Raw genomic sequence first — 27,224 nt, 5'->3', positions numbered from 1 at the left:
CATTCCCGAGTTACTTCACTTAGAATAATGGTCTCCAATTCCATCCAGGTTGCTGCAAATGTCATTATTTCATTCCTTTTTATGGCTGAGTAGTAGTCCATGGTATATATATACCACAATTTCTTTATCCACTCATTGATTGATGGGCATTTGGGCTGGTTCCATATATTTGCAATTGCTAATTGTGCTGCTATAAACATGTGTGTGCAAGTATCTTTTTTGTATAATGACTTCTTTTCCTGTGGGAAGATACCCAGGAGTGAGATTGCTGGATCACATGGTAGTTCTACTTTTAGTTCTTTAAGGAATGGAATGAACACAATCTTTGAGATCAAATAGACACAGGCTCCATTCTGATATACTGCAGCTTTACTATCTTCATTGATTAGAAAGTGATGATAACTATGGCTAAGATTTCCACAGAGAGCAAATAAGATAATGATACTATAAATGCCTAGCACTTTAGAGACACTAAATGGATTGTATTACCTATGTTTTTTCTCATCTTTCTTATCCCCATGAAACACACACACAAACATGAACATACATGCACTTATAAACATATATAAGCACAGAAAATTTAAAGAAAATAATTTAATCAAAAAAGCTTTACGCTGTGAGAACAGAAGGGGAAATGGCATGCCATTCCTTTAACAATGCCTAAGCCATTACAAGGGATTGGGAGTTTTCCAGCTACAATCTTGGCCATCCGTATTAGTCTGTTCTCACACTGCTATGAAGAAATACCCAAGACTGAATAATTTATAACGGAAAGAGGTGAAATTGACTCAGTTCTTCAGGGCTGGGGAGGCCTTGGGGAACTTACAATCATGGTGGAAGGGGAAGCAACCATGTCCTTCTTCACATGGCAACAGAACTGTGCTGAGCAAAAGGGGGAAATCCCCTTATAAAACCATCAGATCTCGTGAGAACTCACTCATTATCACAAGAACAGCATGGAGGTAACCTCACCCATGATTCAATTACCTCCCACTGGGTCCCTCCCATGACGTGTGGGAATTATGGGAGCTACAATTCAAGATGAGATTTGGGACACAGCCAAACCATATCACCATCTGAAGAAAATAGGATCCAAAAGGACCCAAAGGCAGAGGGAAATCTGGCATATTCCTGGACTCCATCTAGGGATAGAAGCTTAGGGAGAGAATGCTCTTTTAAGACACTAAAAGCTATTACACAACAGGGTCTGAATGCTGCTTTGAAGGCCTAACTCATCAGATTGGTGCATGCTTTAAACTGGCTGCACATATCCCCCTCTAACCAGCAGGTGAGTTCCCAAGAGGAAGGAGAGATCAATGATAGAAAAAAATAATTGTTTTCCTCTGCACATCAAAATTGTAGAATGAGTTGAATTTTGTAGATGTTGCATGAAAAAGCACTTTTAGAAAACTAAAGGACAATCCAGTTTTAGAAATTCTCATTAGACTGGGATTTTTGCTCTCTTGTCTGCGTTTTTAGGTTGACTCCATGAAGGTATCACACCTTTACTAGGGTTAATACCTGTCTAACAATCTGTAGTTCTTCAATCAGCTATGAAAACCATATTTTTCAAAATGAGTTATTAGAATCTGGAAATTATACGATTATTATTACTTCTAATAATTATTCGTGTTATTATTTTGGAAATAATAGCAGCCAGGCATGCTGGCTCATACCTGTAATCCAAGCACTTTGGGAGTCCAAGGTCGGCGGATCACTTGAGCTCAAAAGTTTGAGACCAGCCTGGGCAACATGGTGAAACCCCATCTGTACAAAAACTTTTAAAAATTAGCCAGGCTTGGTGGCCTGCACCTGTAGTTTTAGCTTCTCAGGAGGCGGAGGCAGGAGGATCACTTGAGCCAGGGGAAGTTGAGGTTGCAATGAACCAGTATCTAGCCACTGACTCCAGCCTCGGTAACAGAGTGAGACCCCATATCAAAATAAAATAAAATAGAAATAGTAGCAAAAAATTATTTCTTTCCAAAGGCCCTAACTTATAATCCTCTTTTACAGTACATAAAACCAGATTCTGAAAATCACATGGGTCCACACATTACGAAGAGGGTCTTTTCTCTCTGTTTATGTCATCTTTTGAGTGCACTTACAGATTCCTGTCTTGAATTCACTGCTGGTTTTTCAGCCTCTATTGCTGCTTCAGCTTGCTCTTCCGTTTCCTAGTTGCTTACTTGTTTCTTCATTTTATTTATAGCTCTATTTTTTCCTGCACTGTTGGAATGATTTCCAGTTGCACCATTCACGCTTTCAACTATTTGAAAAAAAAAACTCATTTTCTATAAAAATAGCTAACCTCAAAGTGATTCATTTCATTGTCCAGGCCTTTTTATGATTAAAAGACCTTTTCATATTATTCATGAGTCTAAACTGATTCATCCGTATAATTGAGATTTTAAGCTTTTAGGTTAAGGACTACAATTTCCCAGTGACATTTTCAGTGCTAGGTGGAAAGTCTGTGCTGAAATTGATGCTCTTTCTTAAAAAAAGAAATGTTAGCACTTACTTCACCTTTTAACTTAGGCTGCAGAACTAAAGAAATAGGTTTATATTCTTTAAGGTGGGAAAGACCTTAATAACTGCCTGAAGTGACAAACTGTAATAGGAAGTAGATTTTTGTACTAATAGACTTCCGCTTAATAAAATCACACATTTATGTAGATCAATACAGGGAAACCATTATGTGTGAGTATACTACGTTTCAAAACTTTCTTGTTTTGTCCATTCTCAAAGTGATATATGCTCATTAGGGAAAACAACAGAAAAAAAAGGGAGAAAAAAAATCAACCGTACTCCCACTAACCAAAACAATATCAGTGTTAACACTTGATGAAATGATTTTCTTTATTCATTTATCTAAATGGAATTTGGGGTTTTGTTTTATTCCTTTTTCGTTTTTATGTAATTGTGATCATTCTGTATATGGAACTCTGAACTCCTATATATAAACATTCATAACATATAATGAAAGTACCTTGCTTTCTTAATATTATGGCATGAACATTTCTCTTATTATAAATTTTTACAAAGTATTTCAAAACAATTACATAATATCTCATTGAGTGGTGATTCCTGACCTTATTTAACTATTTTACTTTATGGCGTGTTAAAATGGTTACCAATTTTTGCTATCACATTAAGCCAGAAAAGAATATCCCTAAACAGAAAGGTTTTTCATTTGCTCTTTGTTTCTTGGGATAAATTTTCAGGAATAGAGTTATTAGTTCAAAGGGAAGAAATACTTGAAGGTTTTTGGTATACATTATCAAAGTTTTTCCAAAAGACTTGCAACAATTGGCACTCCTCTCTACAAGATACCCTTAAGTTATTAGCAGTAAGTTGTCTCATTAAAAACAACTTATGTTTGTGAATTTGCTGGGAAGAAATACTTTTTTTCTTATCTTAATTTGCAAATCTTTGATCACCATGTGTTGAAATATTTCCATATTTTCATTTATTAGTTGTTGCTCATCTTTTATGATTTTCTAGCAATGATTTTTGCACATTATCTATCATGATTTTAAAGTTTCCATTATTAACGCTTTTACACTGTTGGTGGGACTGTAAACTAGTTCAACCATTGTGGAAGACAGTGTGGCGATTCCTCAAGGATCTAGAACTAGAAATACCATTTGACCCAGCCATCCCATTACTGGGTATATACCAAAAGGATTATAAATCATGCTGCTATAAAGACACATGCACGCGTATGTTTACTGCGGCACAATTCACAATAGCAAAGACTTGGAACCAATCCAAAAGTCCAACAATGATAGACTGAATTAAGAAAATGTGGCACATACACACCATGGAATACTATGCAGCCATAAAAAACGGTGAGTTCATGTCCTTTGTAGGGACATGGATGAAGCTGGAAACCATCATTCTGAGAAAACTATCGCAAGGACAGAAAACCAAACACTGCATGTTCTCACTTATAGGTGAGAATTGAACAATGAGAACACTTGGACACAGGATGGGGAACAGCACACACCGGGGCCTGTCGTGGGGTGGGAGAAGAGGGGAGGGATAGCATTAGGAGATATACCCAATGTAAACGATGAGTTAATGGGTGCAGCACACCAACACGACACATGTATACATATGTAACAAACCTGCATGTTATACACATGTACCCTAGAACTTAACGTATAATGAATAAATAAATAAATAAATGTTTCCAGTATTGATTTCTGTGGTTTTTCATAAGGAAGAAAATGAATGTGATTCACAATTGATTCAAAAAATGTCCAAAGTATTTGCCCTTTGATTTTTTTATAGGCATGTTTTTATTTTTATAGCATTAACATCTATCTCTGCCCTCACAGTTTTTCCATTATTTTTAAGTTGGTAAACCTTCCCCCAAACAGAGATTTGATAGTTTTCTTCTAAACTTTTAAATTTATATGATTTTTTCAAATCTCTTTTATTCTTGTAGATTTTTGGGGGGTGTATCGTAAGAGGTAAGAATCCAAAGATATCTTTTTTTGTAAACAGATAACCAGTTGTCCCAACACTACTTATTAAATACTACTTTTTTAACCATTAGTTTGTGGTGCCTCCTTTACCATATATTGCAGCTTACCTATCATAGAGTTCATCTGAGCTACCTGGTTCTAGGGATTAGCCTATATCAAGCCCACACTGCTTAAGGAATCCAAGCTTCATAATACTTCTCAATATATGGTACAATTCTCCACCACTCATTAATATTCTATTTTAAGAAAAAAATATTTTTCTTAATTTTTTTTTTTTTTACAAAGTTTCTCTCAAAAGAATCCCATCTGGACTTTGAATTATAATATTAAAATGATAAATTAATTTGAAAAAAGATAATTTTTTACTATTTAACCCTACCTCCTTATAAAATGTACATCTTTCATTTGCTACAGTTTTACTTTAGGGCATTAGGTAATCTCTTACAGTTTTTAAAAATTTTTTAAATTATTTATTATTCAGGTTATTTTATTTATTTATTTATTTTGAGACAGTTTCCTTCTGTCACCCAGGCTGGAATGCAATGGTGCGCTGTCACCTCATTGCGACCTCTGCCTCCCAGACTCACGTGATTTTCGTGCTTCAACCTCCCGAGTCACTGGAATTACAGGCATGTGCCTCCATGTCCGGCTAATTTTTGTATTTTTAGTAGAAATGGGGTTTCGTTATGTTGGCCAGGCTGGTCTCAAACTCTTGGCCCCAAGTGATCTGTCCACCTCAGCCTCCCAGAGTGCTGGGGTTACAGGCATGAGCCACTGGGCCTGGCCTATTCAGGTCATTTCTACTAATTGCAGATTTGTGCTATTTATGCACATGGACATTCTATTTTATTATACTATGTAACCTAAGTACTTATAGGGTTATGAAGAAAAGCTAATCAAATATTTTATGTTTAACTTATATTTAGCCTCATTATTTACCCTTTTATAAAATTTAATATTTTTGTGTTTATTTAAACTTCTAATAATATATCATAATCCATATATAATAAACATACCAATTAAATACATTAATATAATGTAATCCCCATATATTTAAAGTTTTCAATACTGTCACTTAGTTCCTCCCTCCACATATTTATAACCCCTTAAATATGTTTAATATTTCATTGTCTTGACTGGACATTCCAGATTGATAGTTAGATAATCCTGAGGTTACAAGTTAATTGATTTAATGATAATTAAATGTTTAGGTGTTCTTGAAAAACTAGTTCTTTTAAATAAAATCAATGATGAGTTTCCATAAGATGTGAAGTATTCTGGTGTAAAATAAAAGATTCTTTTGTAATTCACAAGCTCCATATTTAAAGAATGCTTAAAATGAAACCCATTTGCGATGTTACATGTAAAATGCCATGTATTGGAACCATGAATGAATTCTCAAAATCTAAAGTACAGTTACAAAGACTTCTCTGAGCACTTGCATTGAATCTAACAGACTGACACGTTTACTATGTGTTAGATGATAAAAATATGCAGTGGGTAGGAGCCTGTGAAAAAATACTCTGGTTAATTTATTATGAATTGTAACATACACAAAATTAGCATGGGCAATACTATGTCAAAATTAATTTTAGTAATCTTGACATAAAACCGAATTTGTTTAAAAAAATAAGAGAAAATATTCTGGCAACCCCTCAGTATGGGCCAAAAATGAAGAAAAAAAAAAGTGAGTGGTGGGAAGACATGTTGAGATAGACCAGAAAGCCGGTATATGTGGTAAACTTGCATTGCTGCTGAAGTCTGCCACTAGAAAATAATTGTAAAGATACAAAAAGTCACAGTAGGGAATTATCTAGCCATAGAGAAGAATGTGGGGAATACAGACTTAATAAACGGTCTTTGGTGGGATCCAAGAAATCATTTGTAGCAGGATGTTAAAATGTGACCCTTCCTGCCTCATATTTTCACCTGAGACCCTAAATTGCCTCCCAAGGACCCTTCATGTGGCTAAAACCAGTTCTAACAGCCTTTGCCAGTCACCTGCCCCCATCAGAACATGTTACGAAAAGCTTTTTTAAAAAGATGAAAAGAATATCTTTGAGCAGAAAGCTTTTTTATTATTTGGGCTTAGTTCCTTAGGACTGATCCCCAGGAATGAAATTATTTGTTCAAAGGGAAGAACTATTTGAAAGGAAATCCTCATGAGGAATGTGAAAGGAAAATAAATCTCGGGACCCCAAAATCACTAAGCCAAAGGGAAAAGCCAAGCTGGGAACTGCTTAGGGAAACTTTTTTCCCATTCTATTCCTAAGAAAGATAGCTACTAAGATAAACTCAAAGTCATCCCTCCACTCACTGAGGTAAATGCATATCTGATTGCCTCCTTAGGAAAAACTAATCAGAAACTCAAAAGACTGCAAACACTTGTCACTTATATACTTACGACCTGGAAGCCCCCTCCCCACTTAGCGTTGTCCTGCCTTTCCAAACCAAACCAATGTACATCTTACACATATTGACTGATGTCTCATGTCTCCCTAAAATGCATAAAACCAACTGTGCCCCAACCACTTTGGGCACATGTCATCAGGACCTCCTGAGGTTGGGTCACAGGCGCATCCTTAACCTTAGCAAAATAAACTTTCTAAATTGATTGAGGCCTGTCTCAGATATTTGGGGTTCACAAGAGGCTGAAGAGATTGAAGATGAAGGATGTGTATGGTATTCTGTGTTGTGGCACTTCCCTTCCTCACCTGTAGTGAAGAGAAGATGGCTTTAAGGGAACCAGGTGGAGGGCATGTGTCCCTTCAACTTCCAGGATGGTACCAGCCTCACTCTTAGAAAGTCCAAAGGAGAGAGAGCACCTGTAGCAGCCTGCCTGAGACACAGCCAAACGGCAGGATTTATTGGTGTCAGATGTATGTCTAGAGTTGAAGAGGACAAAAGTGAATAAAGAGGCTAGATGTAGACAGATCCAGGATCTGAGGGGAAACAGGAAACAGCCAGCTGGAAGAGGAAGCTCCTTGCCAGAAAACCGGAACTGGAGATCCTCAGGGAGGACTCTCCAAGGAAGCCATAATAGTGTACCATAAGAGAAAGAGGCAGCTAGGGACATCTGCCACCCCCAGACCCACCAAGTCTAACAGAGAAATAAGGCCTTCTCTCCCACTCACCAATACGCTGCACCACTACAGTCTTTAAGCCCGGAGAAGCAGGAAGCAGCAAGGGCGGGGGTGTGGGAGGAGTAAAAGAGCAAGACAAAAAAATAGAGATGAAAGGCAGTCCCCATGCTCTGCCCCATAAGAATGGGCCTTGTGCCTGGAACACTTCCTTGCCAAGTTCCAGGCTCCGTGTGTGCTCCTTTGTTAGTCTTAATCATATGTGTCAACGGCCCTCAAGCACACCCCCAGCTTTCAGTATTTCAGGCCCCACAGGGGAAGGGTCAGCGTCCTACTACCGCAGTACAGGATGGGTATGTGAAGGCCTCTTGCCCTGCATTGGCTGCCAGAGGGGCCCACTAGCCATGCAAGACTCATGCACATTGTTGGAGCTGATCTCACCCTGTCTCTTCTCTATGTGAGTAAAAGCGTTGCTCCAGCCAGTGCTTGACAGTACTGCGTTTTCCTTGGCGACTCCAATACTAAGATACAGTGGGCATAAGTGTTTGGATTTCTATTACAGGTGGCTGGCATTATGATGACCTTGTCTATCCTCCAGATAGTTGGAATCTTCACCTGGCATTGGTAACTGGTACATGTTTTTCTGCTCAACAGTAGGCTTACAGATGAGGTCAAGTACAAACTGGAATAGGGAAGAAGTTTTAACTTGAATAAGCAATTGTATTAGACTTTAGTGAATATTTTAATACTAAAAATCACCAGAAGAACTATGAGATCAGCCTGGTGTGTCTTCCAGGGATGGTCGGGGGAGGGGTGGGGAATGACAAAATGCAAAAATTAAGAAAGAATTAAGTTGCTTTCTCCATTCCACAAATGAGTTAGAGAACTGATTAAGGGGGTGATAGAGCCAGCTAGTGAGAGTCCGTTACGTTCATTCCTTTCCAATTCTGAGTTCCATGGCATCACACTGGGGATTTGAAATTGACCATAGTGGTAGTATTTACACGAGAGAAATTGGCAAATGCTACAAATCAGGTTTTTCTTTTTTTTCTAAAAGCAAGTTGTTAAACATTTACCACCACATCACTAGAAAGAAACTTTCGTCTAAAATTCAGGTGGCCTGTAGAAAACTTTTAACCAGAACCAAGGATTGGAACTAGGAACTGAGGCAGGAAATAGGGTCTGGAGGCAGGGAACCTAAGGACTTCCTAGAACTAAATTAAATGGAAAAACCTCAACCCAGCCTTCTAAGTCCAAGTAAATAACTTTGTAACTCTACTTCAGCTATGACAGGAAACATCCTCTTCTTTGCATAGGGTGTACACATCCACTTTGCATAGGGTGTACACATCCACTTTGCATAGGGTGTACACCAAGTAAATAACTTTGTAACTTCACTTTAGCCTCTTCATCTGCATAGGATGGTACACTAAGTAACCAATGGAAACCTCTAGAGAGAATTTAAGCTCCAGAAAATTCTGTAACCAGGCCCTTGAGCCGTATGCTCGGCCCACTCCTACCTTGTGGAGTATGTTTCTGATTTCAATAAATCTCTGCTTTAGTTGCTTCATTCTTTCTTTCTTTGTACGTTTTGTCCAATTTATGTTCAAGACACCGAGAACCTGGACACCCTCCACTGGTAGCAGAACCAGCAAATAAAATTGGCATCCCCAAGGATCAAGGCTGAGAGAGGAAATAATAACCTAAAAATTAATCCAAGGATGATCACATCATAAAGGCCACTTCGCCTTCGAACATGCCATTTAGACTAAGGTCAATTTAAAAATTAGCCTAAAGGTTAGTAAAGGGGTGCTAGAAAAATAAAAAACAGGAAGACAAGACCAGCACAGTCCAGGGACAACAGGACCAGACCTACTGGACCTTAGGCTGACTTCTAAGCATCCCCAGCAAGTGCCCAACATAGACAGGACTAGAGGGAAACAAAAGAAAACACTAACAAAAGAAGCAGGGAACAGCCATGGAAGGAATCCAGAAAGGACGCTACCAGAATGTATATGTAGCCTTGTTTACAATTCAGAGAATTCTAGAGACAATCGCTGTATTAGTCTGTTTCCACACTGCTGATAAAGACATACCCGAGACTGGCTAATTTATAAAGAAAAAGAGGTTTAAGGGACTCACAGTTCCATGCAGCTGGGGAGGCCTCACAAACATAGTGGAATGTGAAACGCACACCTTTCATGGCGGCAGACGAGAGAGAATGAAAACCAAGTGAAAGGGATTTCCCCTTATAAAACATTCAGATCTCGTGAGACTTATTCACTACTTCAAGAACAGCATGGGGGAAATCACCCCTACGATTCAATTAACTCTGATTAGGTTCCTCCCACAACACGCGGGAATTATGGGAGCTACAATTCAAGGTGAGATTTGGATGGGGACACAGCCAAACCATATCAATTACTTGATTATATTTTGAGATTCATTCTCTGAGATCTGTTACTTTTGTCAATCTATGTGTTTTCCCATAGTTCTTAGCAATATAAATAAATAACAATGAAAGAGAGTTGTTAGGCATGCCTCAAATACAGCAGGGAAGGAGGAAGCTAAGAAAAAATATATATAAGAGGAATGTGAGGAGGTAGCCGGGCAGAGGAATGTAAACAACTGCAATTGGAAAAGAAACAAGCAGGAGCAAATATCCGAGGGATTGGCAAACTGGTTCTCTGGCAGATTAGCCTGCAGGAAAGTTCCAAGGCCCTCATCATTTCTCTGAAGTCTGGGATCAGTATCTTTCAGAGGAATGGTTTTTCTTAGAAAATGCACACTCTCACATCAGGCATCTCATTAACTTGTGGATTTGCTACAGATTATTTCTCTGCTCTTATGGCAATTTTTAAGCCTCTGAACTTTATCTTATTGTTAGTCGTGATTTGATGTGGAATTATAAGCCCCATTAAAATGATTTAAATCTCTTAGAAAAGACCAAAAGCTGCAGTTCTGTTTGTGATAAGACCACTTGAAGATAACAACCATAATTGTCCAGAGTAACTAAACAATCCCTCGCTTGTGGATAAATAAGTCTCGGTATAATCGATCTTTCAGGGATGCTAATCATTCTGTCAGAATCATTGTTGGTTTTGTATTTCCCCAGCAATGATGAACCATCTAACTTAGATCATATTTCCCATAGATGTCATATCATCTATAGGATATAGATGGAAGATCATAAAACCTTAGTGCTAAAAGATGATCTAATTTAACCTGTCAATTGTATAACTAACCCAACACTCAGAAGAGAAATTAAGTGACTTATCCAAGATCATACAGTTCAGTAGAATTCCATTGACTTAGGGCATCAATTAAACGCTTAACACTTGGTTAATTCAAAAAGTGATAAAATTCAGAGATGCCATATGTTGAACTACATGCATTCTATTTTTCTATTCCTGCATTAGTGTAATGCCTCTTTGTAATGATCAAAATAACAAGTTTATTGAGGCACAGATAGGTAGTTGCATGTTTATGGATTTACAGTGTAACAGAAAGGACCCACAGCTATTAAAAATCCCTAGACATGTGCCCCAATGCCTGGAAGCCCACAAGGAGCTATTCATTTCTATTGATTTTTAATACTTCTGAGTGATACATATTAAAAACCCTCAAGATTGTCTGCTACTGGGAAACTCACATAACTTTCTTGAGCATTGGTTTTAATATTATTTTTTACAATATTGGAAAATAGACCTTTAAGCTACCCCCCAGTTATAAATGCAATGGGAATGATGCTCAGATACGCAAAAATAACAACAACAATGACTATTCATCCATTCTAGGATGCCCATCAAAGGCCATCACAAGCAGCCAAACAATCAGTTCTCTTTTTCAGGAAATGGAGCAAGGTATCTGCATCCCATCCTTCTTCTGCAGGAAAGAAGGACAGCTAAATTTCCATATCAAACCAGGAGGAACTTGATATTATATTCCTTTTTTGTTTTGTTTTGTTTTGAGACTGATTCTCTCTGTCACTCAGGCTAGAGTGCAGTGGCGTGATCTCGGCTCACTGCAACCTCCGCCTCCCAGGTTCAAGCAATTCTCCTGCCTCAATCTCCCGAGTAGCTGGGATTACAGGCACCTGCCACCATGCCTGGTTAATTTTTATATTTTTAATAGAGACGGGGTTTCACCATGTTGGTCAGGCTGATTTTGAGCTCCTGACTTCAGGTGATCTGCCTAACTTGGCCTCCCAAAGTGCTGGGATTACAGTGATACTATAGTCTAGGATCTACCACTGAGTGAATTCCACAGTCAGCATCAACATGGTTATCACAGTATCTCTCAGAAATCAGAGAATTGGAAACAGATTTCCAAGAGTATTATTCCTAGGAGAGGTAAATTTTAAAAGAATAAGGTTGGCAGGGAAAGGATCAATGGCAGACCAAAAACCAGAGAGGTGAGATTTGGAGAGAAACTTTGGATATCCATAGGGCATCAAAATGGTGTTAGGAGACGATAACATAAGGGACCAAAAAGGGAAAGCTTTGAAAGAGGAGCTAAGGCAGTGCTACTTTTCCATTCCTCTAACTGCTGGATTATTTTCTTTCATGTGTGCTATAATTTGAGGTTTTCATGTGGACTCCACCCCTTCTCAGGTAGTTTTCGTCTGAAAGGTATACTTTATGTAAGCGGCATTTCTCCTGTCCTTCAATAATAGCATTTATCTGTTAACCACTCAGCTCTGTGGTAGGCTCTCACAGTGGGATCTCATCAAACACACAATTACCCACTCCAGCTGCCATGAATGTGGCATTAATTTCTGACTCTCTGAGACAAAAATTAGATTGTGTTCCAAGTTCTTAGGACTGCAACACCGAACAAAATAACTGAAGTGAGTCTCAATCAATTTAGAGGTTTATTTTGCCAAAGTTAAGGATGCGTCCAGGAAAGAGAGACACAAGTCCCAGGAGGATCTGTGGCCCATATTTTTTCCAAAGAGGACTTGGAGAGCTTCAATATTTAAAGGGAAAAAAGTGGGCCGTGGGAAAAGGGGAGAGAAAAAGAGGGAGGATACGGTCACATTCTTGTGATGCTTTGATTAGGCTCACTGAATACTCATATGGAAAGGAGGGGGTAGAGGGAATAGTCAATTATGTATTCATCTCACATTCAGTAAATCTGCACTTTACATAAGATAAACATAGAGTAGAGGAGGAAGTCAAATATGCATTCATCTCAGGGTGGATAGGAATGATTTCCAGTCTCCTCTTGTACCATACTGTGAAGATAAGCTGTTCACTTACATTGTCAGAGTGAGAGAAGCCCCCTGAAGAGACATGTGGCCTTCTACCCTATAACTATTTGTTTAGGAACTCAAGCAAAGGTAGTTTGCTATTGTTGTTGTTGTTGTTGTTGTGTGTGTGTGTGTGTGTGTGTGTGTGTGTTCTGCATGACTCAACTTAACTTTTCCTTGTTGGCTTAGTGAATTGGGAGTACTGAGATCTTATTTCCTTGCACAGGAATTTACCTGATATCGCTAAGTGACTGATTCCTTGGCAATCATGGAATTTTACATTAAGGCTGAATTTTTAATTAATAGCCCGTGGAACCTCCCTGGGACCCATAGTCATTTTTACGATATGCTAAAATTAACTGCGACCACCTGTCCAACTCTTGCCATGTGCTCAGAGACCAAAGGGCAGACGACTTTGCCATCCAAGCGAGCACATTCCTCAGCTGCCTGTCTGAGGCTTCATTACTGACTTACTGAGAGATAAAAGCTTTTGTCTTCAGCATCTCCCCTGCCAGGTTGGTGATAAATTTACTAGTGCAAATTACCATCCAGGACAATGCTGCAATTCCATTTTGCCAGAGGCAGCTGATTTTCCTTTTTAAAGGTGAACCAGCTCCTAGTTCCTGAAAACAACTTTTTCTCCTCACACTCAGCTTTCACACATTTGCAGAAACTATTATTAAGGGATTTTTTTTCTCACTCTTGAAGTCTATTACAAGGCAATTGCTGAATACAGAGTATATCCAGTTTCCAAAACTGAAAATAAGAGAAGATTGGTGCTCCTGGCCCTCAGAACCATTCTTTTACCCTTTTTGGCACCCTCCCTCTGAGTATAGTTCATACCCTCTGTAATGGCTTTTTTGATGTCAACCCGGCTAAGCTGTAGTCCCCAGGTATTCAAACACTAATCTACTTGTTGCTTTGAAAGGATTTTGCAGATTTAAAGTCCCTGTTCAGTTGACTTTAATTAAGGGGGATTAATCTGGACAACCTGGGTGGGCCTGGCTTAATCAGTTGGAAAGCAGGCCCGAGCCTTCCTGGAGAGAAAGAATTCCACCTGCAGACAACAATTTTGTCCTGTGTGGTGGAGGTCATTACTCCCTACTGGTCCTACTTCTCTGGGCAAATGCTAAGTGACACACCTTCGTACTATACCACACACAAGAACATCTTTCTGGTGACCCCTGCTTTGGACTTCCCTTTCTCTCTTCCTTCACTCAAATTTTCTTTGTATGCCACAGTGATGATATTCCTTGGTAAACAAAAAGCTAGGACCTGTGACCTAAGGATAGATGTCTTTTATTGTTCTGTGAACATGTTTAAATGAACTATCTTATCAGAGTATAGATATTAAATTCTGTTTATGCATATGATGGCCCAAATTTATTGGAAGGAAAAAATTACTTGAAATTGGTATACCCAGGATAATTTGTGGCATATGATCACCACAACTGTACCCAAATCAATAAACTTCCCATTAGAAATGAATATTATCCCATTTATGCTAAGGTGTTAAAGGTCTTGAGATTGGACTTTTACACCATACAAACATAAACACTTAAGTGTAATACATATCATAATGTATTTTTATTTTTACAGAATTCTTCAAGAGTTATTACTGCATAAATCAGTATTTCTGATATTGTGGTTCTCTGACCAGCAACATAAGCATTAAAAACTTATTAAAGATAAAAATTTAAATTTTCATGCCCCACCCAAGACTTGATGAATCAGATGAATCTCTGCAGGGGTGAGGGGCAGGGGTTCCAGCAATCTGTGTTTTAACAAACCCTCCAGGCAAGTCTGATGTCATCTAAAGTTTGAGAACTACTTTCTTAATCTGAGAAAATCACAGTACTGGGAACACATGGGCTAATTTTGAATGACAGATTTGTGGACAGTTAATGAGTTAAGGTATTAAAAAAAAAAACCTGGAAATTGTTTGTAAAAACAACCATCAAAAATGAATTAATTAGGAGAATGCTGGCATCTACCACCAACTTAGCAAGTTTAACACGTTGGAATGTAGGTGAACAGGCAGCCCCAGCACCAGCCCCAATGTTTATAAAACTTCCTTCTAGAGCACAGCCACTAGCAACTCAGTTTTCATCTCCCAATAGTTACTTCGTCTCAACTCAAACTATGAAATTTCAGATATTTGAAACTAGAAGGGCTTAGCCTAAGTCAGGGATTCATCACTATAACTTGACAGGGTCACAGAGTAGGAACACAACCATGAAAACTTTTCATCCATGGGTCAAAACTGTTACAGGGAGTTAGACAGGCATGAGCGGGGCAAGAGAGGGCTCTCCCCTACCCACTGGGAATATCGGATGATGGTTGTGCAATTATCACATTGCCTCTCTAAAAGTGATCAATTGGCAGCCAGCGCCAGGAAGAGGCCATTTCCTGATGGTCCACACCTGTTGCATTAAAGTGTTAGTTGAATGCAGGTTCCAGGGAGAAGCAAAAAGGGGCTTCCAATAAAATCTCAGGTATAGGGCAAGTAAGCCTGGGCATGCACATTAAGCGACAAAATGGCGGAGTATGACCTTCCGGGGCCACTCCACTGGAAAAGGGAAGAAAGCCTCAGATGGGCATGCACACAACTTCCTAAACACACTACCGCGTGCTCACCTCTGAGCATAAGGAAGGCACTGCACATGGGGGCGGCCCACCCTAAGGGAAGAATCATGGGCAAGGGGCCAGCCTACAAAGTCCTAAGATCAAGGTTAAATACTGCACTTGACCTCAGTGCCCACTTGAGTCTCTTCCTAAAGTATTTTCCTTTCTTTCCTGTTCTAAAGCCTTTTTACATAAACTTCCACTCCTCCTCTGAAACTTGCCCCAGTCTCTTTTTCTCTCTTATGCCCCTCGGTTGAATTCTTTCTTCTGAGAAGGCAGGTATTGAGGTCGCTGTAGACACGTACAGATTCGTCACCAATAACTCAGATACCATTCACCTTTCACTCTAAAGAGGAAGAAAGCCTATAAGCTAATCAGCCACCCAAAACTATAACTACCCAGAGCCATCCTGAACTTACCTCGATGCTCCTATGCTGCATACTACAGGTGGCTATGCTTCCTCAGCATGACACCAGATTATGCTACTCCCATTCATCCTTCCTGGATCATTTAAAATGTCGTCTCCGCCGGCCATGACCCTTTCAGTCTGGGCTGGCCACAATTTCTCATGCTCTTATAGCACTGATGTGGAGTTCACATCCGCTTTTATTTTCTTCAAACCCTGCCTTTGCCTCCATTCCCTTACCATATCATTCCATCAGACTCTGCTTGAGAGTTTCTAACAAATATAAATATCTTTAGAATTTAAGGTCTGAAAAAAAGGAGATTTCAGTATGTTCAAACGAAAAGGCTTGAGCACATTAGTAAACTCAGTAGACAAAGGAGTTCTAATCTCTGGGCAAAATTGGAATCGGCAATGTATTTGGAAAAAAAAGTGTGAAGTGCAGCTCTGAAAAGTTACCCTTTCCTTCAGAAACTGAGAATGATGTGTATATACTGAGACGATATTGTGAAGTGTTAACTTGTAATTCTCCCTAAAACTGCCCCTCATACCTCTCCTCATTCAGGCTGCTGAGCAGGAGCATTGCCTGAACCATGTTCCATGTTGTCATCCCAACAAACACAGAGAACTAGGGGATCACATTTTAGCTTCTTAAAAGTTTCTTGGCCGAGACTGGGTGTGGTGGCACACCCCTATAATTCCAGCACTTTGAGAGGCCGAGGTGGGCAGATCCCCTGAGGTCAGGAGTTCAAGACCAGCCTGGCCAACATGGTGAAACCCCATCTCCACAAAAATACAAAAATTAGCCAGGCATGATGCCGGGTGCCTGTAATCCCAGCTACTCAGAAGGCTGAGGCAGGAGAATCACTTGAACCCAGGAGGCGGAGGTTGCAGTGAGCTGATATCCCACCATTGCGCTCCAGCCACAAAGTAAGACTCCATCTCAAAAAAAAAAGAAAAGAAAAGAAAAGAAAAAAGTTCTTTGACTGAGGATGGCAGCTCACTCCTGTAATCCCAGTACTTTGGGAGAATGCGGTGGACAGTTGCTTGAGCCCAGGAGTTCAAGACCAACCTGGGCAACATGGCAAAACTCCGTGTCTACAAAAATAATAAAAATTAGCCAGGTTTGGTGGTGCACATCCCAGCTACTCAGGAGGCTGAGGTGGGAGGATTGATTGAGCCCAGGAGAAGGAGGCTGCAGTGAGCTGAGAGCGTGCCACTGTACTCCAGTCTGGGTGACAGAGTGAGATCCTGTCTCAAAAAAATAAATAAAAGTTCTTTTTTCTGTTACCGTCACCTATGCCCCACCATTTCCCATCCCCGGAATCGACAAAAACCTCTTTGTCTGGAGGGGAGAAGGGTGAAAGATAGAAAGCAATTTAAACCATTAATCAACAAGAAAGAGTTTTAGTCTTATTAGGCAGTGTGAGAGGGACACAGAAAATCTTATTCCATGGTTAAAAGACAGAGAAAGAGAGGAGAAGAGAGAAAGGGAAGCAGAAATGGAAGGAGGAAAGAGAGAACAGAAGAGAAGAGAAGAGAGGAGAAGAGAACAACAGATTTTAACCTCCTCCAGCCCTTGTTTGTGCTCACACACAGCCTCCCGGGAGAGCTATCCCACAGGATGCATAGCAGGCCTGGCGAAGCAAGTAAGCTTGCCAGCATCTCTCCCAGTGAAACATCCAAACACCCTCGAACCACGAAGAAAAGCAACATGGAAAATTGGAGAAACAGGAACCAAACTGGGGAAATCTGTAAGAGTGTGTTGACCTCAGAATCAGGGCCTCCTACTTGAGATATTCTCAGAAGATAATGACAGGAATTTGATTTCTCTCCTTGAATTAATGTTATTTCTAGATGTCTGGAATTTCCAAGCTGACTGACAGTCATTTGTTGTTATTTTTTTCTTTTTTTTTTTTAATCCCGCAGACTTGGCAACATTCTCTTCAAAGTGCCGTATCCAGGCCAGGCGCAGTGGCTCACGCCCGTAATCCCAGCGCTTTGGGAGGCCAAGGTGGGCAGATCACCTGAGGTCAGGAGTTCGAGACCAACCTGGCCAACATGGCAAAACCGCATCTCTACTAAAAATACAAAAATTAGTTGGGCGTGGTGGCACGTGCCTATAATCCCGCTACTCAGGCGGCTGAGGCAGGAGAATCGCTTGAACCTGGGAGGTAGAGGTTGCAGTGAGCCAAGATAGCGCCATTGCACTCCAGCCTGGGCAACAAGAGCAAAACTCCATCTCAAAAAATAAAATAAAATAAAATAAAATAAAATAAAATAAATAAAATAAAATGACATATCTAACGCCACAAGTGTCTTTAGATTATTCTCTCATTGCCTCCCCTCTGATTTTTTCTTACCTTCTTTCCATTTCTGTCTTCCCTCCCCACTTCGAATGTTCTTATCTATCCTTTTATTCACAGTTCCTTAGGTCAGCCACATCTGGGATATTCAAACTTTCTGGACTGGCCTCTTATTTGGGTAAGAAACAGGATTACCTGTCATTCTCTCTTCTTTTTACCCATGTTTTAGAACCTGCTATTGGATAATTGCATTGTTTATTCTGTGTCTTTAGAAAGTCTGTAAGAGTAAGACCACTGGAATCAGAATAAAGAGCCCTACTTTCCACCCCCACACTTCTGTTTCTTCCTTTTTTTTGAGATGAGTCTCGCTGTCAGCCAAGGTGGGCGGATCACCCTGGCCAACATGGCAAAACCCCATCTCTACTAAAAATACTTCCATTTCTTAAATAGCTGGGAAAAGCAATTTTTAGCCATTAGTTTCCTCATCTGTAAAATAAATAAGTTAAACTAAATTTCCATTAAGTTTCCTTCCTGTTGTAAAATGCTATGATTCTCAATGGGAAAAAAAAAGACCCATATTTAAACTTAGGTTATTCAAGGAAAATGAATTAATTTTGTTTCAGGCACCAGCAAAGATTCTTCTATTTTGTAAGAGGAAATAATAGAAAACACTCATATCAGGTATTCATTCAGAACCATTACAACTAAAAATATGTTCTTCCTTATTATCTTCTATTTTAACTTTCTCACTTCCTTTAATGTATTAATTTTTACACCGATGGAGTTTTCTCCCACACTTTCTTCCTTTTTCTGGCTGGTAAAATGGGAAGCTGGTCCAGTTCAGAGTTTGCCTCCTCCTCTACACATACTAGGACCCCCTGTCCAGCTTCCCTGAGACATCATCTAACACAGTGCACTGTCTTCACCTTCTACTCTCATTTTTTCCTCTCTGCAGGGCACTGCCACTGTTCAATCATCTGTCTCTCCGCTGGTTCCCATGTGAACTTCATACAAGTAAAGCAATTTCTTGCTTGTCTTTATGTCTCTGGGCCCAGCCAGTACTTGAAGCAGACATGCGTCTAATAACTAATGATTGAATAAATTAATTATAAAAATGTATCTATCATGCTAGATGAAAAACCCTGAAGGAAACTTAAATGTATTTTGCTAAGTGAAAGAAGCCAGTCCAAAAAGGCTACCTACTACTGTTTGATTTCCAGTGTATGACACTGAAAATGACAAAACTATGGAGACAGTAAAAAGATCAATGGTTGCCAGGAACTTGGGGAGAGAGAGGAAGGGAAGAATAGATGGAGTACAGGGCCTCTTTAGAGCAGTGGAACTATTCTGGTGGATATGGTGGATACATATGATGATATATTTGACAAAACCTACAGAATTGTACAAGGAGTGAACCCTAATGTAAAGTATGGGTTTTAGTTAATAATCATGTATTAATATTAGTTTATCAATTGTAACAAAAGTAGCACTCCAAAGCCAGATGCTAATAATAGGGGGAACTGAGGCAAGGATAGAGGAAGCATGTGGTAATTCTATACTATATGCTCAATTTTTGTAAGCCTAAAACCCCTCTAAAAATTAAAGTCTATTAATTCTTAAAAAATGAATGAGCCCCCATTAGTCTCTCCTAGGTCACTTGTTTTTGTGTAAGTAAACTTTTAACTTGGAGCAGGTAAAGACAGCTAGATAGGGTCACACAGCTCATGCTGACGTTAGAACAAGATATCAGGCCTGCTACTTTCCTGCCTAAGGACTTTTCCTATAGTTGACTTGCTTTTCATTCTGGTCTTATTTAACTTTTAGTGTTTTTTTTTAATCATCTGTTAGCTTTTATCTTTTTTTCATAGCTTTTCCTGCAACCTAGGCATTGTTTATATCATTATCTTGGCTGTGTCACTAATTAGCAATTGATTTCTGAAAATTTAGCTCGTCATCAATAAATGCTGTTCCTAAGTAGTCAATTAGAATGACCATCTCCCAGGGATTTATGGGGTTATTAAGTCTGGAAGGTAGTCTTGGTGAAGGCATACATTAAGACCTTGTATCCCAGGAGGATTATCTGTGGTGACAGCAACAGGAGGTGAACCTGCTCAGCCCAGCTGTAGAGTTCAGCACCAGGCTGGTGAATCCATCTTCCCGAGACCTCATGCTGTCACAGCCAGGAGACTTATGCTCTAATTATGTGCCCCTTCTTTTGCAACCCCTACAGCTTAATGGGTTTCACATTCTCTTAAGGTCTAATGTCCATTTTAAAATTGACTGACATGCCATTATCTCTCAGGTTTGGGGGGACTTGTTTCTTCCTAGGAAGGGAGTTTTGCAATATATCTATTCATCTGCTCCTGACTAGTGCATTAAAGAGAGCTCTTCTTCAATCTTGTCTTCCCACAAATGAAGTAGCACTTTGTTCTCTTAGAGAAGCTCTTTTTATGGAACTGCATTAATCACCTACATAAACCCACCTCCTCGTGCATCCCAGTGCTTATGTTCCTCCTTTCTGAAGCTCTCCCCAGTTGGCAATGAAAGGAAGTGCAGACAATGAGCTGTGGCTTCTTGAAGGGCAGAGGCAGACTCCTCAGTCACCCTCTGATGAATGATTACAAGAACTCATTGTGCAAGGCAATGAAGAACATTTATGTTGATACAATACCTGGGCTTTAAAATGCCTTCCGATGACATAACACCAGGAAAAATCAACACAGCCACTTCAGCTGGGATCTCTGAGCAGGAGCCTCAGATGTACTCATTTTTAATTAAATCCCTCTCTCTCTCTCTCTCTCTCTCTCTCTGCAAGCCTATGAGAGAGTGGATAAGACAAGGACAAAATATGAATGACTTATTTTAAATAAAGAGACAACGTGTAAGCTATTTTCCCTGGCCAGTTCATAAAGCTCAGTAAGTGAGTACAGTGAAAACAGAATTGTTGAAAGGTCATTCAACAGGTAATAACTGTTATTGGTTATGGTGGTAGTTTAAAAACTCACCTATTTAGGTTTCAAATAAAGTCTAGTAGTAGATAGCACCAGCTATTAAAAAACATTTTCAAAGAATATTTATAAGGCCAAGAAGAGCTGTAGAGATGTCAATACACCCCTATCAGAACAACAAAAATAAAAAATAGTAACACCACCAAATGCTGGTAAGGATGTGGAGAAACTGGATCTGTCATACCTTGGTGGCAGGAATGCAAAATGAGAGAGCTACTTTTAAACCATGTAACTGGGCAGTTTTTTAGACTTGTTAGTTTCTTATTCTTTAAAAAATAAACAACTACATATGGCTAGCCAGTTTTCCCAGCACCATTTATTAAATAGGGAATCCTTTCCCCATTGCTTGTTTTTCTCATGTTTGTCAAAGATCAGATAGTTGTAGGTATGCGGCGTTATTTCTGAGGGCTCTGTTCTGTTCCATTGATCTATATCTCTGTTTTGGTACCAGTACCATGCTGTTTTGGTTACTGTAGCCTTGTAGTATAGTTTTAAGTCAGGTAGTGTGATGCCTCCAGCTTTGTTCTTTTGGCTTAGGATTGACTTGGCGATGCGGGCTCTTTTTTGGTTCCATATGAACTTTAAAGTAGTTTTTTCCAATTCTGTGAAGAAAGTCATTGGTAGCTTGATGGGGATGGCATTGAATCTGTAAATTACCTTGGGCAGTATGGCCATTTTCACAATATTGATTCTTCCTACCCATGAGCATGGAATGTTCTTCCATTTGTTTGTATCCTCTTTTATTTCCTTGAGCAGTGGTTTGTAGTTCTCCTTGAAGAGGTCCTTCACATCCCTTGTAAGTTGGATTCCTAGGTATTTTATTCTCTTTGAAGCAATTGTGAATGGGAGTTCACTCATGATTTGGCTCTCTGTTTGTCTGTTGTTGGTGTATAAGAATGCTTGTGATTTTTGTACATTGATTTTGTATCCTGAGACTTTGCTGAAGTTGCTTATCAGCTTAAGGAGATTTTGGGCTGAGACACTGGGGTTTTCTAGATAAACAATCATGTCGTCTGCAAACAGGGACAATTTGACTTCCTCTTTTCCTAATTGAATACCCTTTATTTCCTTCTCCTGCCTGATTGCCCTGGCCAGAACTTCCAACACTATGTTGAATAGGAGCGGTGAGAGAGGGCATCCCTGTCTTGTGCCAGTTTTCAAAGGGAATGCTTCCAGTTTTTGCCCATTCAGTATGATATTGGCTGTGGGTTTGTCATAGATAGCTCTTATTATTTTGAAATACGTCCCATCAATACCTAATTTATTGAGAGTTTTTAGCATGAAGGGTTGTTGAATTTTGTCAAAGGCTTTTTCTGCATCTATTGAGATAATCGTGTGGTTTTTGTCTTTGGCTCTGTTTATATGCTGGATTACATTTATTGATTTGTGTATATTGAACCAGCCTTGCATCCCAGGGATGAAGCCCACTTGATCATGGTGGATAAGCTTTTTGATGTGCTGCTGGATTCGGTTTGCCAGTATTTTATTGAGGATTTTTGCATCAATGTTCATCAAGGATATTGGTCTAAAATTCTCTTCCTTACACCTTATACAAAAATCAATTCAAGATGGATTAAAGATTTAAACGTTAGACCTAAAACCATAAAAACCCTAGAAGAAAACCTAGGCATTTCCATTCAGGACATAGGCATGGGCAAGGACTTCATGTCCAAAACACCAAAAGCAATGGCAACAAAAGCCAAAATTGACAAATGGGATCTCATTAAACTAAAGAGTTTCTGCACAGCAAAAGAAACTACCATCAGAGTGAACAGGCAACCTACAACATGGGAGAAAATTTTCGCAACCTACTCATCTGACAAAGGACTAATATCCAGAATCTACAATGAACTCAAACAAATTTACAAGAAAAAAACAAACAACCCCATCAAAAAGTGGGCGAAGGACATGAACACACACTTCTCAAAAGAAGACATTTATGCAGCCAAAAAACACATGAAAAAATGCTCATCATCACTGGCCATCAGAGAAATGCAAATCAAAACCACTATGAGATATCATCTCACACCAGTTAGAATGGCAATCATTAAAAAGTCAGGAAACAACAGGTGCTGGAGAGGATGTGGACAAATAGGAACACTTTTACACTGTTGGTGGGACTGTAAACTAGTTCAACCATTGTGGAAGTCAGTGTGGCGATTCCTCAGGGATCTAGAACAAGAAATACCATTTGACTCAGCCATCCCATTACTGGGTATATACCCAAATGACTATAAATCATGCTGCTATAAAGACACATGCACACGTATGTTTATTGCAGCATTATTCACAATAGCAAAGACTTGGAACCAACCCAAATGTCCAACAATGATAGACTGGATTAAGAAAATGTGGCACATATACACCATAGAATACTATGCAACCATAAAAAATGATGAGTTCATGTCCTTTGTAGGGACATGGATGAAATTGGAAATCATCATTCTCAGTAAACTATCGCAAGAACAAAAAACCAAACACCGCATATTCTCACTCATAGGTGGGAATTGAACAATGAGATCACATGGACACAGGAAGGGGAATATCACACTCTGGGGACTGTGGTGGGGTGGGGGGAGGGGGGAGGGATAGCATTGGGAGATATACCTAATGCTAGATGACGAGTTAGTGGGTGCAGTGCACCAGCATGGCACATGTATACATATGTAACTAACCTGCACAATGTGCACATGTACCCTAAAACTTAAAGTATAATAAAAATAAAAAATAAAAAAAATAAAAAAAGAAAAAAAAGAAAAATCTACAGTTTTGTTCTTTCAAAAAAAAATAAAATAAAATAAACGACTAAACATGTATTTACCATATGAACCAAAAATCACATTTCTGAGAATGTATCCCAGAGAAATGAAAACTTCTGCCCACAAAACACCTGTACACAATGTTCACAGCAGCTTTATTTGGTAATAGCAAAGATCCAGAAACCACTGAGATGTCCTCCAATGGAGGAATGGTGAAACCGCGGTACATGTCATAGAATATTGATGGCTCTCAGAGGTATTATGCTGAGTAAAAAATCCAATCTCTAAAGGTCAAGTACTGTATGATTGCATTTATATAACATTCTCAAAGCAATAATAGAGAGATGGAGAACAAAATTAGTGGTTACCAGGAGTGGTGGTGGATAGAGTAACCATAAGGGTATAAAGAGTTAGCATGCATGAGATGTTTATGGTAATGGAATAGTTCTGTGTCTTGACTATGATGTGGTCACACAAATCTATATATGTAATAAAATGACACATATTGTACTGACGGCAATTTCCTGACTTTGGTATTGTGCTATAGTTATATAAGATGTTACCATTGGGAGAAAATGGGTAACACTGTACTATAGTTATATAAGATGTTACAACTGGGAGAGACATGAAACTTCTCTCTACTATTTGTGAATAAATAATTATTTCAAGTATAAAAACTTTTAAAAGAATATTTAATAACATAAGAAAATGTTGAAAAAATTATAATGTTTTAAACCTAAGCAATATATTAACAATATATGCATAAAAACTATGCATACTTATATACCACCTCCAAAAAGTGCTAGAAAGAAAAACACCCCTACTGATATATTAGTGATTGTACCTAGAGAGCAGAATTTAAATTCTCTGTTTCTTGTCTGTGCTTTATATAACGTCTACAATGAGCATATATTAATTTTATGATCACCCCTTAAAATTCTGTTTCCTTGTGCTCCACTAGAAGGATAGTCCTTTTAAAAACAGTAAGTTATATATGCTCTGCTAAAAATCAATGAACCAGAACTCATTTCTGAAAGGAAATTGCAGAAGTGAAAGTAATCACCCAGGAGAATCAACTAGTTCCTTCACATAAAAACCAGGGAGAATCTTACTTTGTTTATAAGGGCTCTACTTGTGTGAGGCATATTTTTTCTTAGCTAATACAAGTCCAAAATTAACAAGACTACCAAATACCATGACTATAACGTTTAAATCAGATAGACTAATTTTATAGCTACCAAAGCAATGGTGTTGATTTACTTGGGATGTATTTCCCTGCCTCAACAAGGTAACAGTCAGAAAGCAGGTGCTCTTTATTGTGCTTAATGTAAATCATTCATTAATGCCTCTAGAAGAAGACTGACTGTGTGCTAACTGGCAAATTAACCCAAGATAAACATAAATGTTCAGGTCTTTATTGAAGTGCCTTACGTTTCATCATTATGAAGCTGTGCTCCTGGCTACCTATCTATTCTCTCCCTGTGAACATCCTTGCTGTTCATATATAACAAGTTATTCCTACCCTTTATATTTAACACTTAATGTTTTCTCTTTGGATAATTTGCATTTGTGAACTTACTTTTTGTAAATATTTCTAAAGTAGACTTCCCACATCTCCAGGATGAGTTTAATGACAGGAGATAACTGGGGTTTATAATTTTCCCCAGCTATTTATGAAAACAAAGAACAGCCTATTTATTATTCAGATGTAAAGCCTCTATTCATCAAAAAGGCATTGATTTCATATTTTTGACTGAAATAATCCTGAGTTGTTTTAAGTCGTAAAACAAACACCATCCCAATTATAATTTCAAGATAGGCTAAACAATTAAAAGAAATATAATATAGAGTTGAAATTCAAATAAATGTTTAGTTTCATCTCATTTATTTTAAACTTGAGTAACAGGAATGCAGAAGAGAAAAATACACAAAAAAAGTACAAATAAGGAAAAATTCCCTAAAACCAACTGACATTCAAAAGAAAATTCTGGACCGGGCGCACTGGCTCATGCCTGTAATCCCAGCACTTTGGGAGGCCGAGGTGGATGGATCACGAGGTCAGGAGATCGAGACCATCCTGACTAACTCGGTGAAACCCCGTCTCTACTAAAAATACAAAAAATTAGCCAGGCGTGGGGCGGGCACCTGTAGTCCCAGCTACTCAGGAGGCTGAGGAAGGAGAATGGGGTGAACCTGGGAGGTGGAGCTTGCAGTGAGCAGAGATTGGGCCACTGCACTCCAGCCTGGGCAACAGAGCAAGACTCCATCTCAAAAAAAAAAAAAAAAAAAGAAAGAAAAGAAAATTCTGCCCATTGTTGTATCATAGAAATAGAAACAGATGTAAATATGAATACCTTAGTTGGAAGGATAAAACAAATATACACACAGTTACAGGCAGCATGGTGTAGAGAAAAAGGACAGATAGACACAGACTCGAATCCTGCTCCCAGAGTGCTCATAGTTGAGCAATGGTCAAGTTCAGGGTCATACCAGGAAACCTTTCCATGTCAGGTTATTGTAGAGCTGACCTCCTCTGGCCAGCACTGCTACATCCCAGAGACACCCAAGTTCTTGGTGCCATTTAGGCCAGTGCTACACCCTTGCTATCGGAGGTCAACTGAGTGTTCTGAATTTTTCAAAGCTACTGAGTCACATCCCTTCTTCACTTAATGCCTCTCATCATCCCTGGAGTGAAGTGGTAGACCCTGTGGCTCATAGTCATCTTAAGGGTCCTCTCTTCCTACCCCTCTCTTTTTTTTTTTTTCAGTTTGTATGTCCATACCTGCAAAACACAAGTTATTATATTCACATCCTTGTTACCAAAGTATAAGATATAAGCTATTACATTTCCAATATTATAGTTGAGGCAACTGACTTACAGACTTATAGAAAATAAGAAACCTGTCTACAGTTGCACAGTTTGAAAGCCAGAAGGTCTGACTCAGGCACTGATGGTGTGTGAGTTGTGAAGTAACAAAGTGGTTGTCTCTATCCATACATCTGGTAGTGGTGACATGTGAGGTGGGCTGGATGTGGGTACAGATTGATTCCTGTATTTGCTGCTCCCTGCATTTCACTTTTTGACTCAAATAAATTATTCTAATCAATGACGTCTCATGCTAGCTCCTTCATTTAGTTCATTTCTTTTTTTTCTTCTTTTCCTTTTAAAAAAAGATCCTATACTGACAACTCCAAATGCTGGCAAGTTGAGGAGCAATAGGAACTGTCATTCATTGACTGGTGGGAATGTCAACGGTACAACAATTTGGAAGACAGTATGGCAGGTTATTACTAAAGTGAGC

The 27,224-nt window shown here is 39.0% G+C and overlaps 1 protein-coding gene across 3 annotated transcripts in view; it reads right to left on the bottom strand.

Moving 5' to 3' along the window:
- BACH1 (BTB domain and CNC homolog 1) overlaps positions 1-27,224 on the bottom strand; it is a 456,481-nt gene that overhangs the window by 310,350 nt on the left and 118,907 nt on the right. The window contains exon 6 of one of the 3 annotated variants that reach the window (XM_063601389.1): positions 77-26,704. The exons of the other annotated variants lie outside the window; for them this stretch is intronic. Coding sequence (XP_063457459.1) covers positions 26,663-26,704 — 42 coding nt within the window. The 3' untranslated portion in view covers positions 77-26,662. Of the gene's footprint in view, positions 1-76; positions 26,705-27,224 lie in introns of those variants that run through there. 3 annotated transcript variants of the gene reach the window in all.

This window comes from Pan paniscus, chromosome 22 (genome assembly GCF_029289425.2).
Source record: "Pan paniscus chromosome 22, NHGRI_mPanPan1-v2.0_pri, whole genome shotgun sequence".
Taxonomy (NCBI): domain Eukaryota; kingdom Metazoa; phylum Chordata; class Mammalia; order Primates; family Hominidae; genus Pan; species Pan paniscus.
Note: the sequence above shows the minus strand (reverse complement) of the source record. Positions and strands in the feature narration are given on the sequence as shown.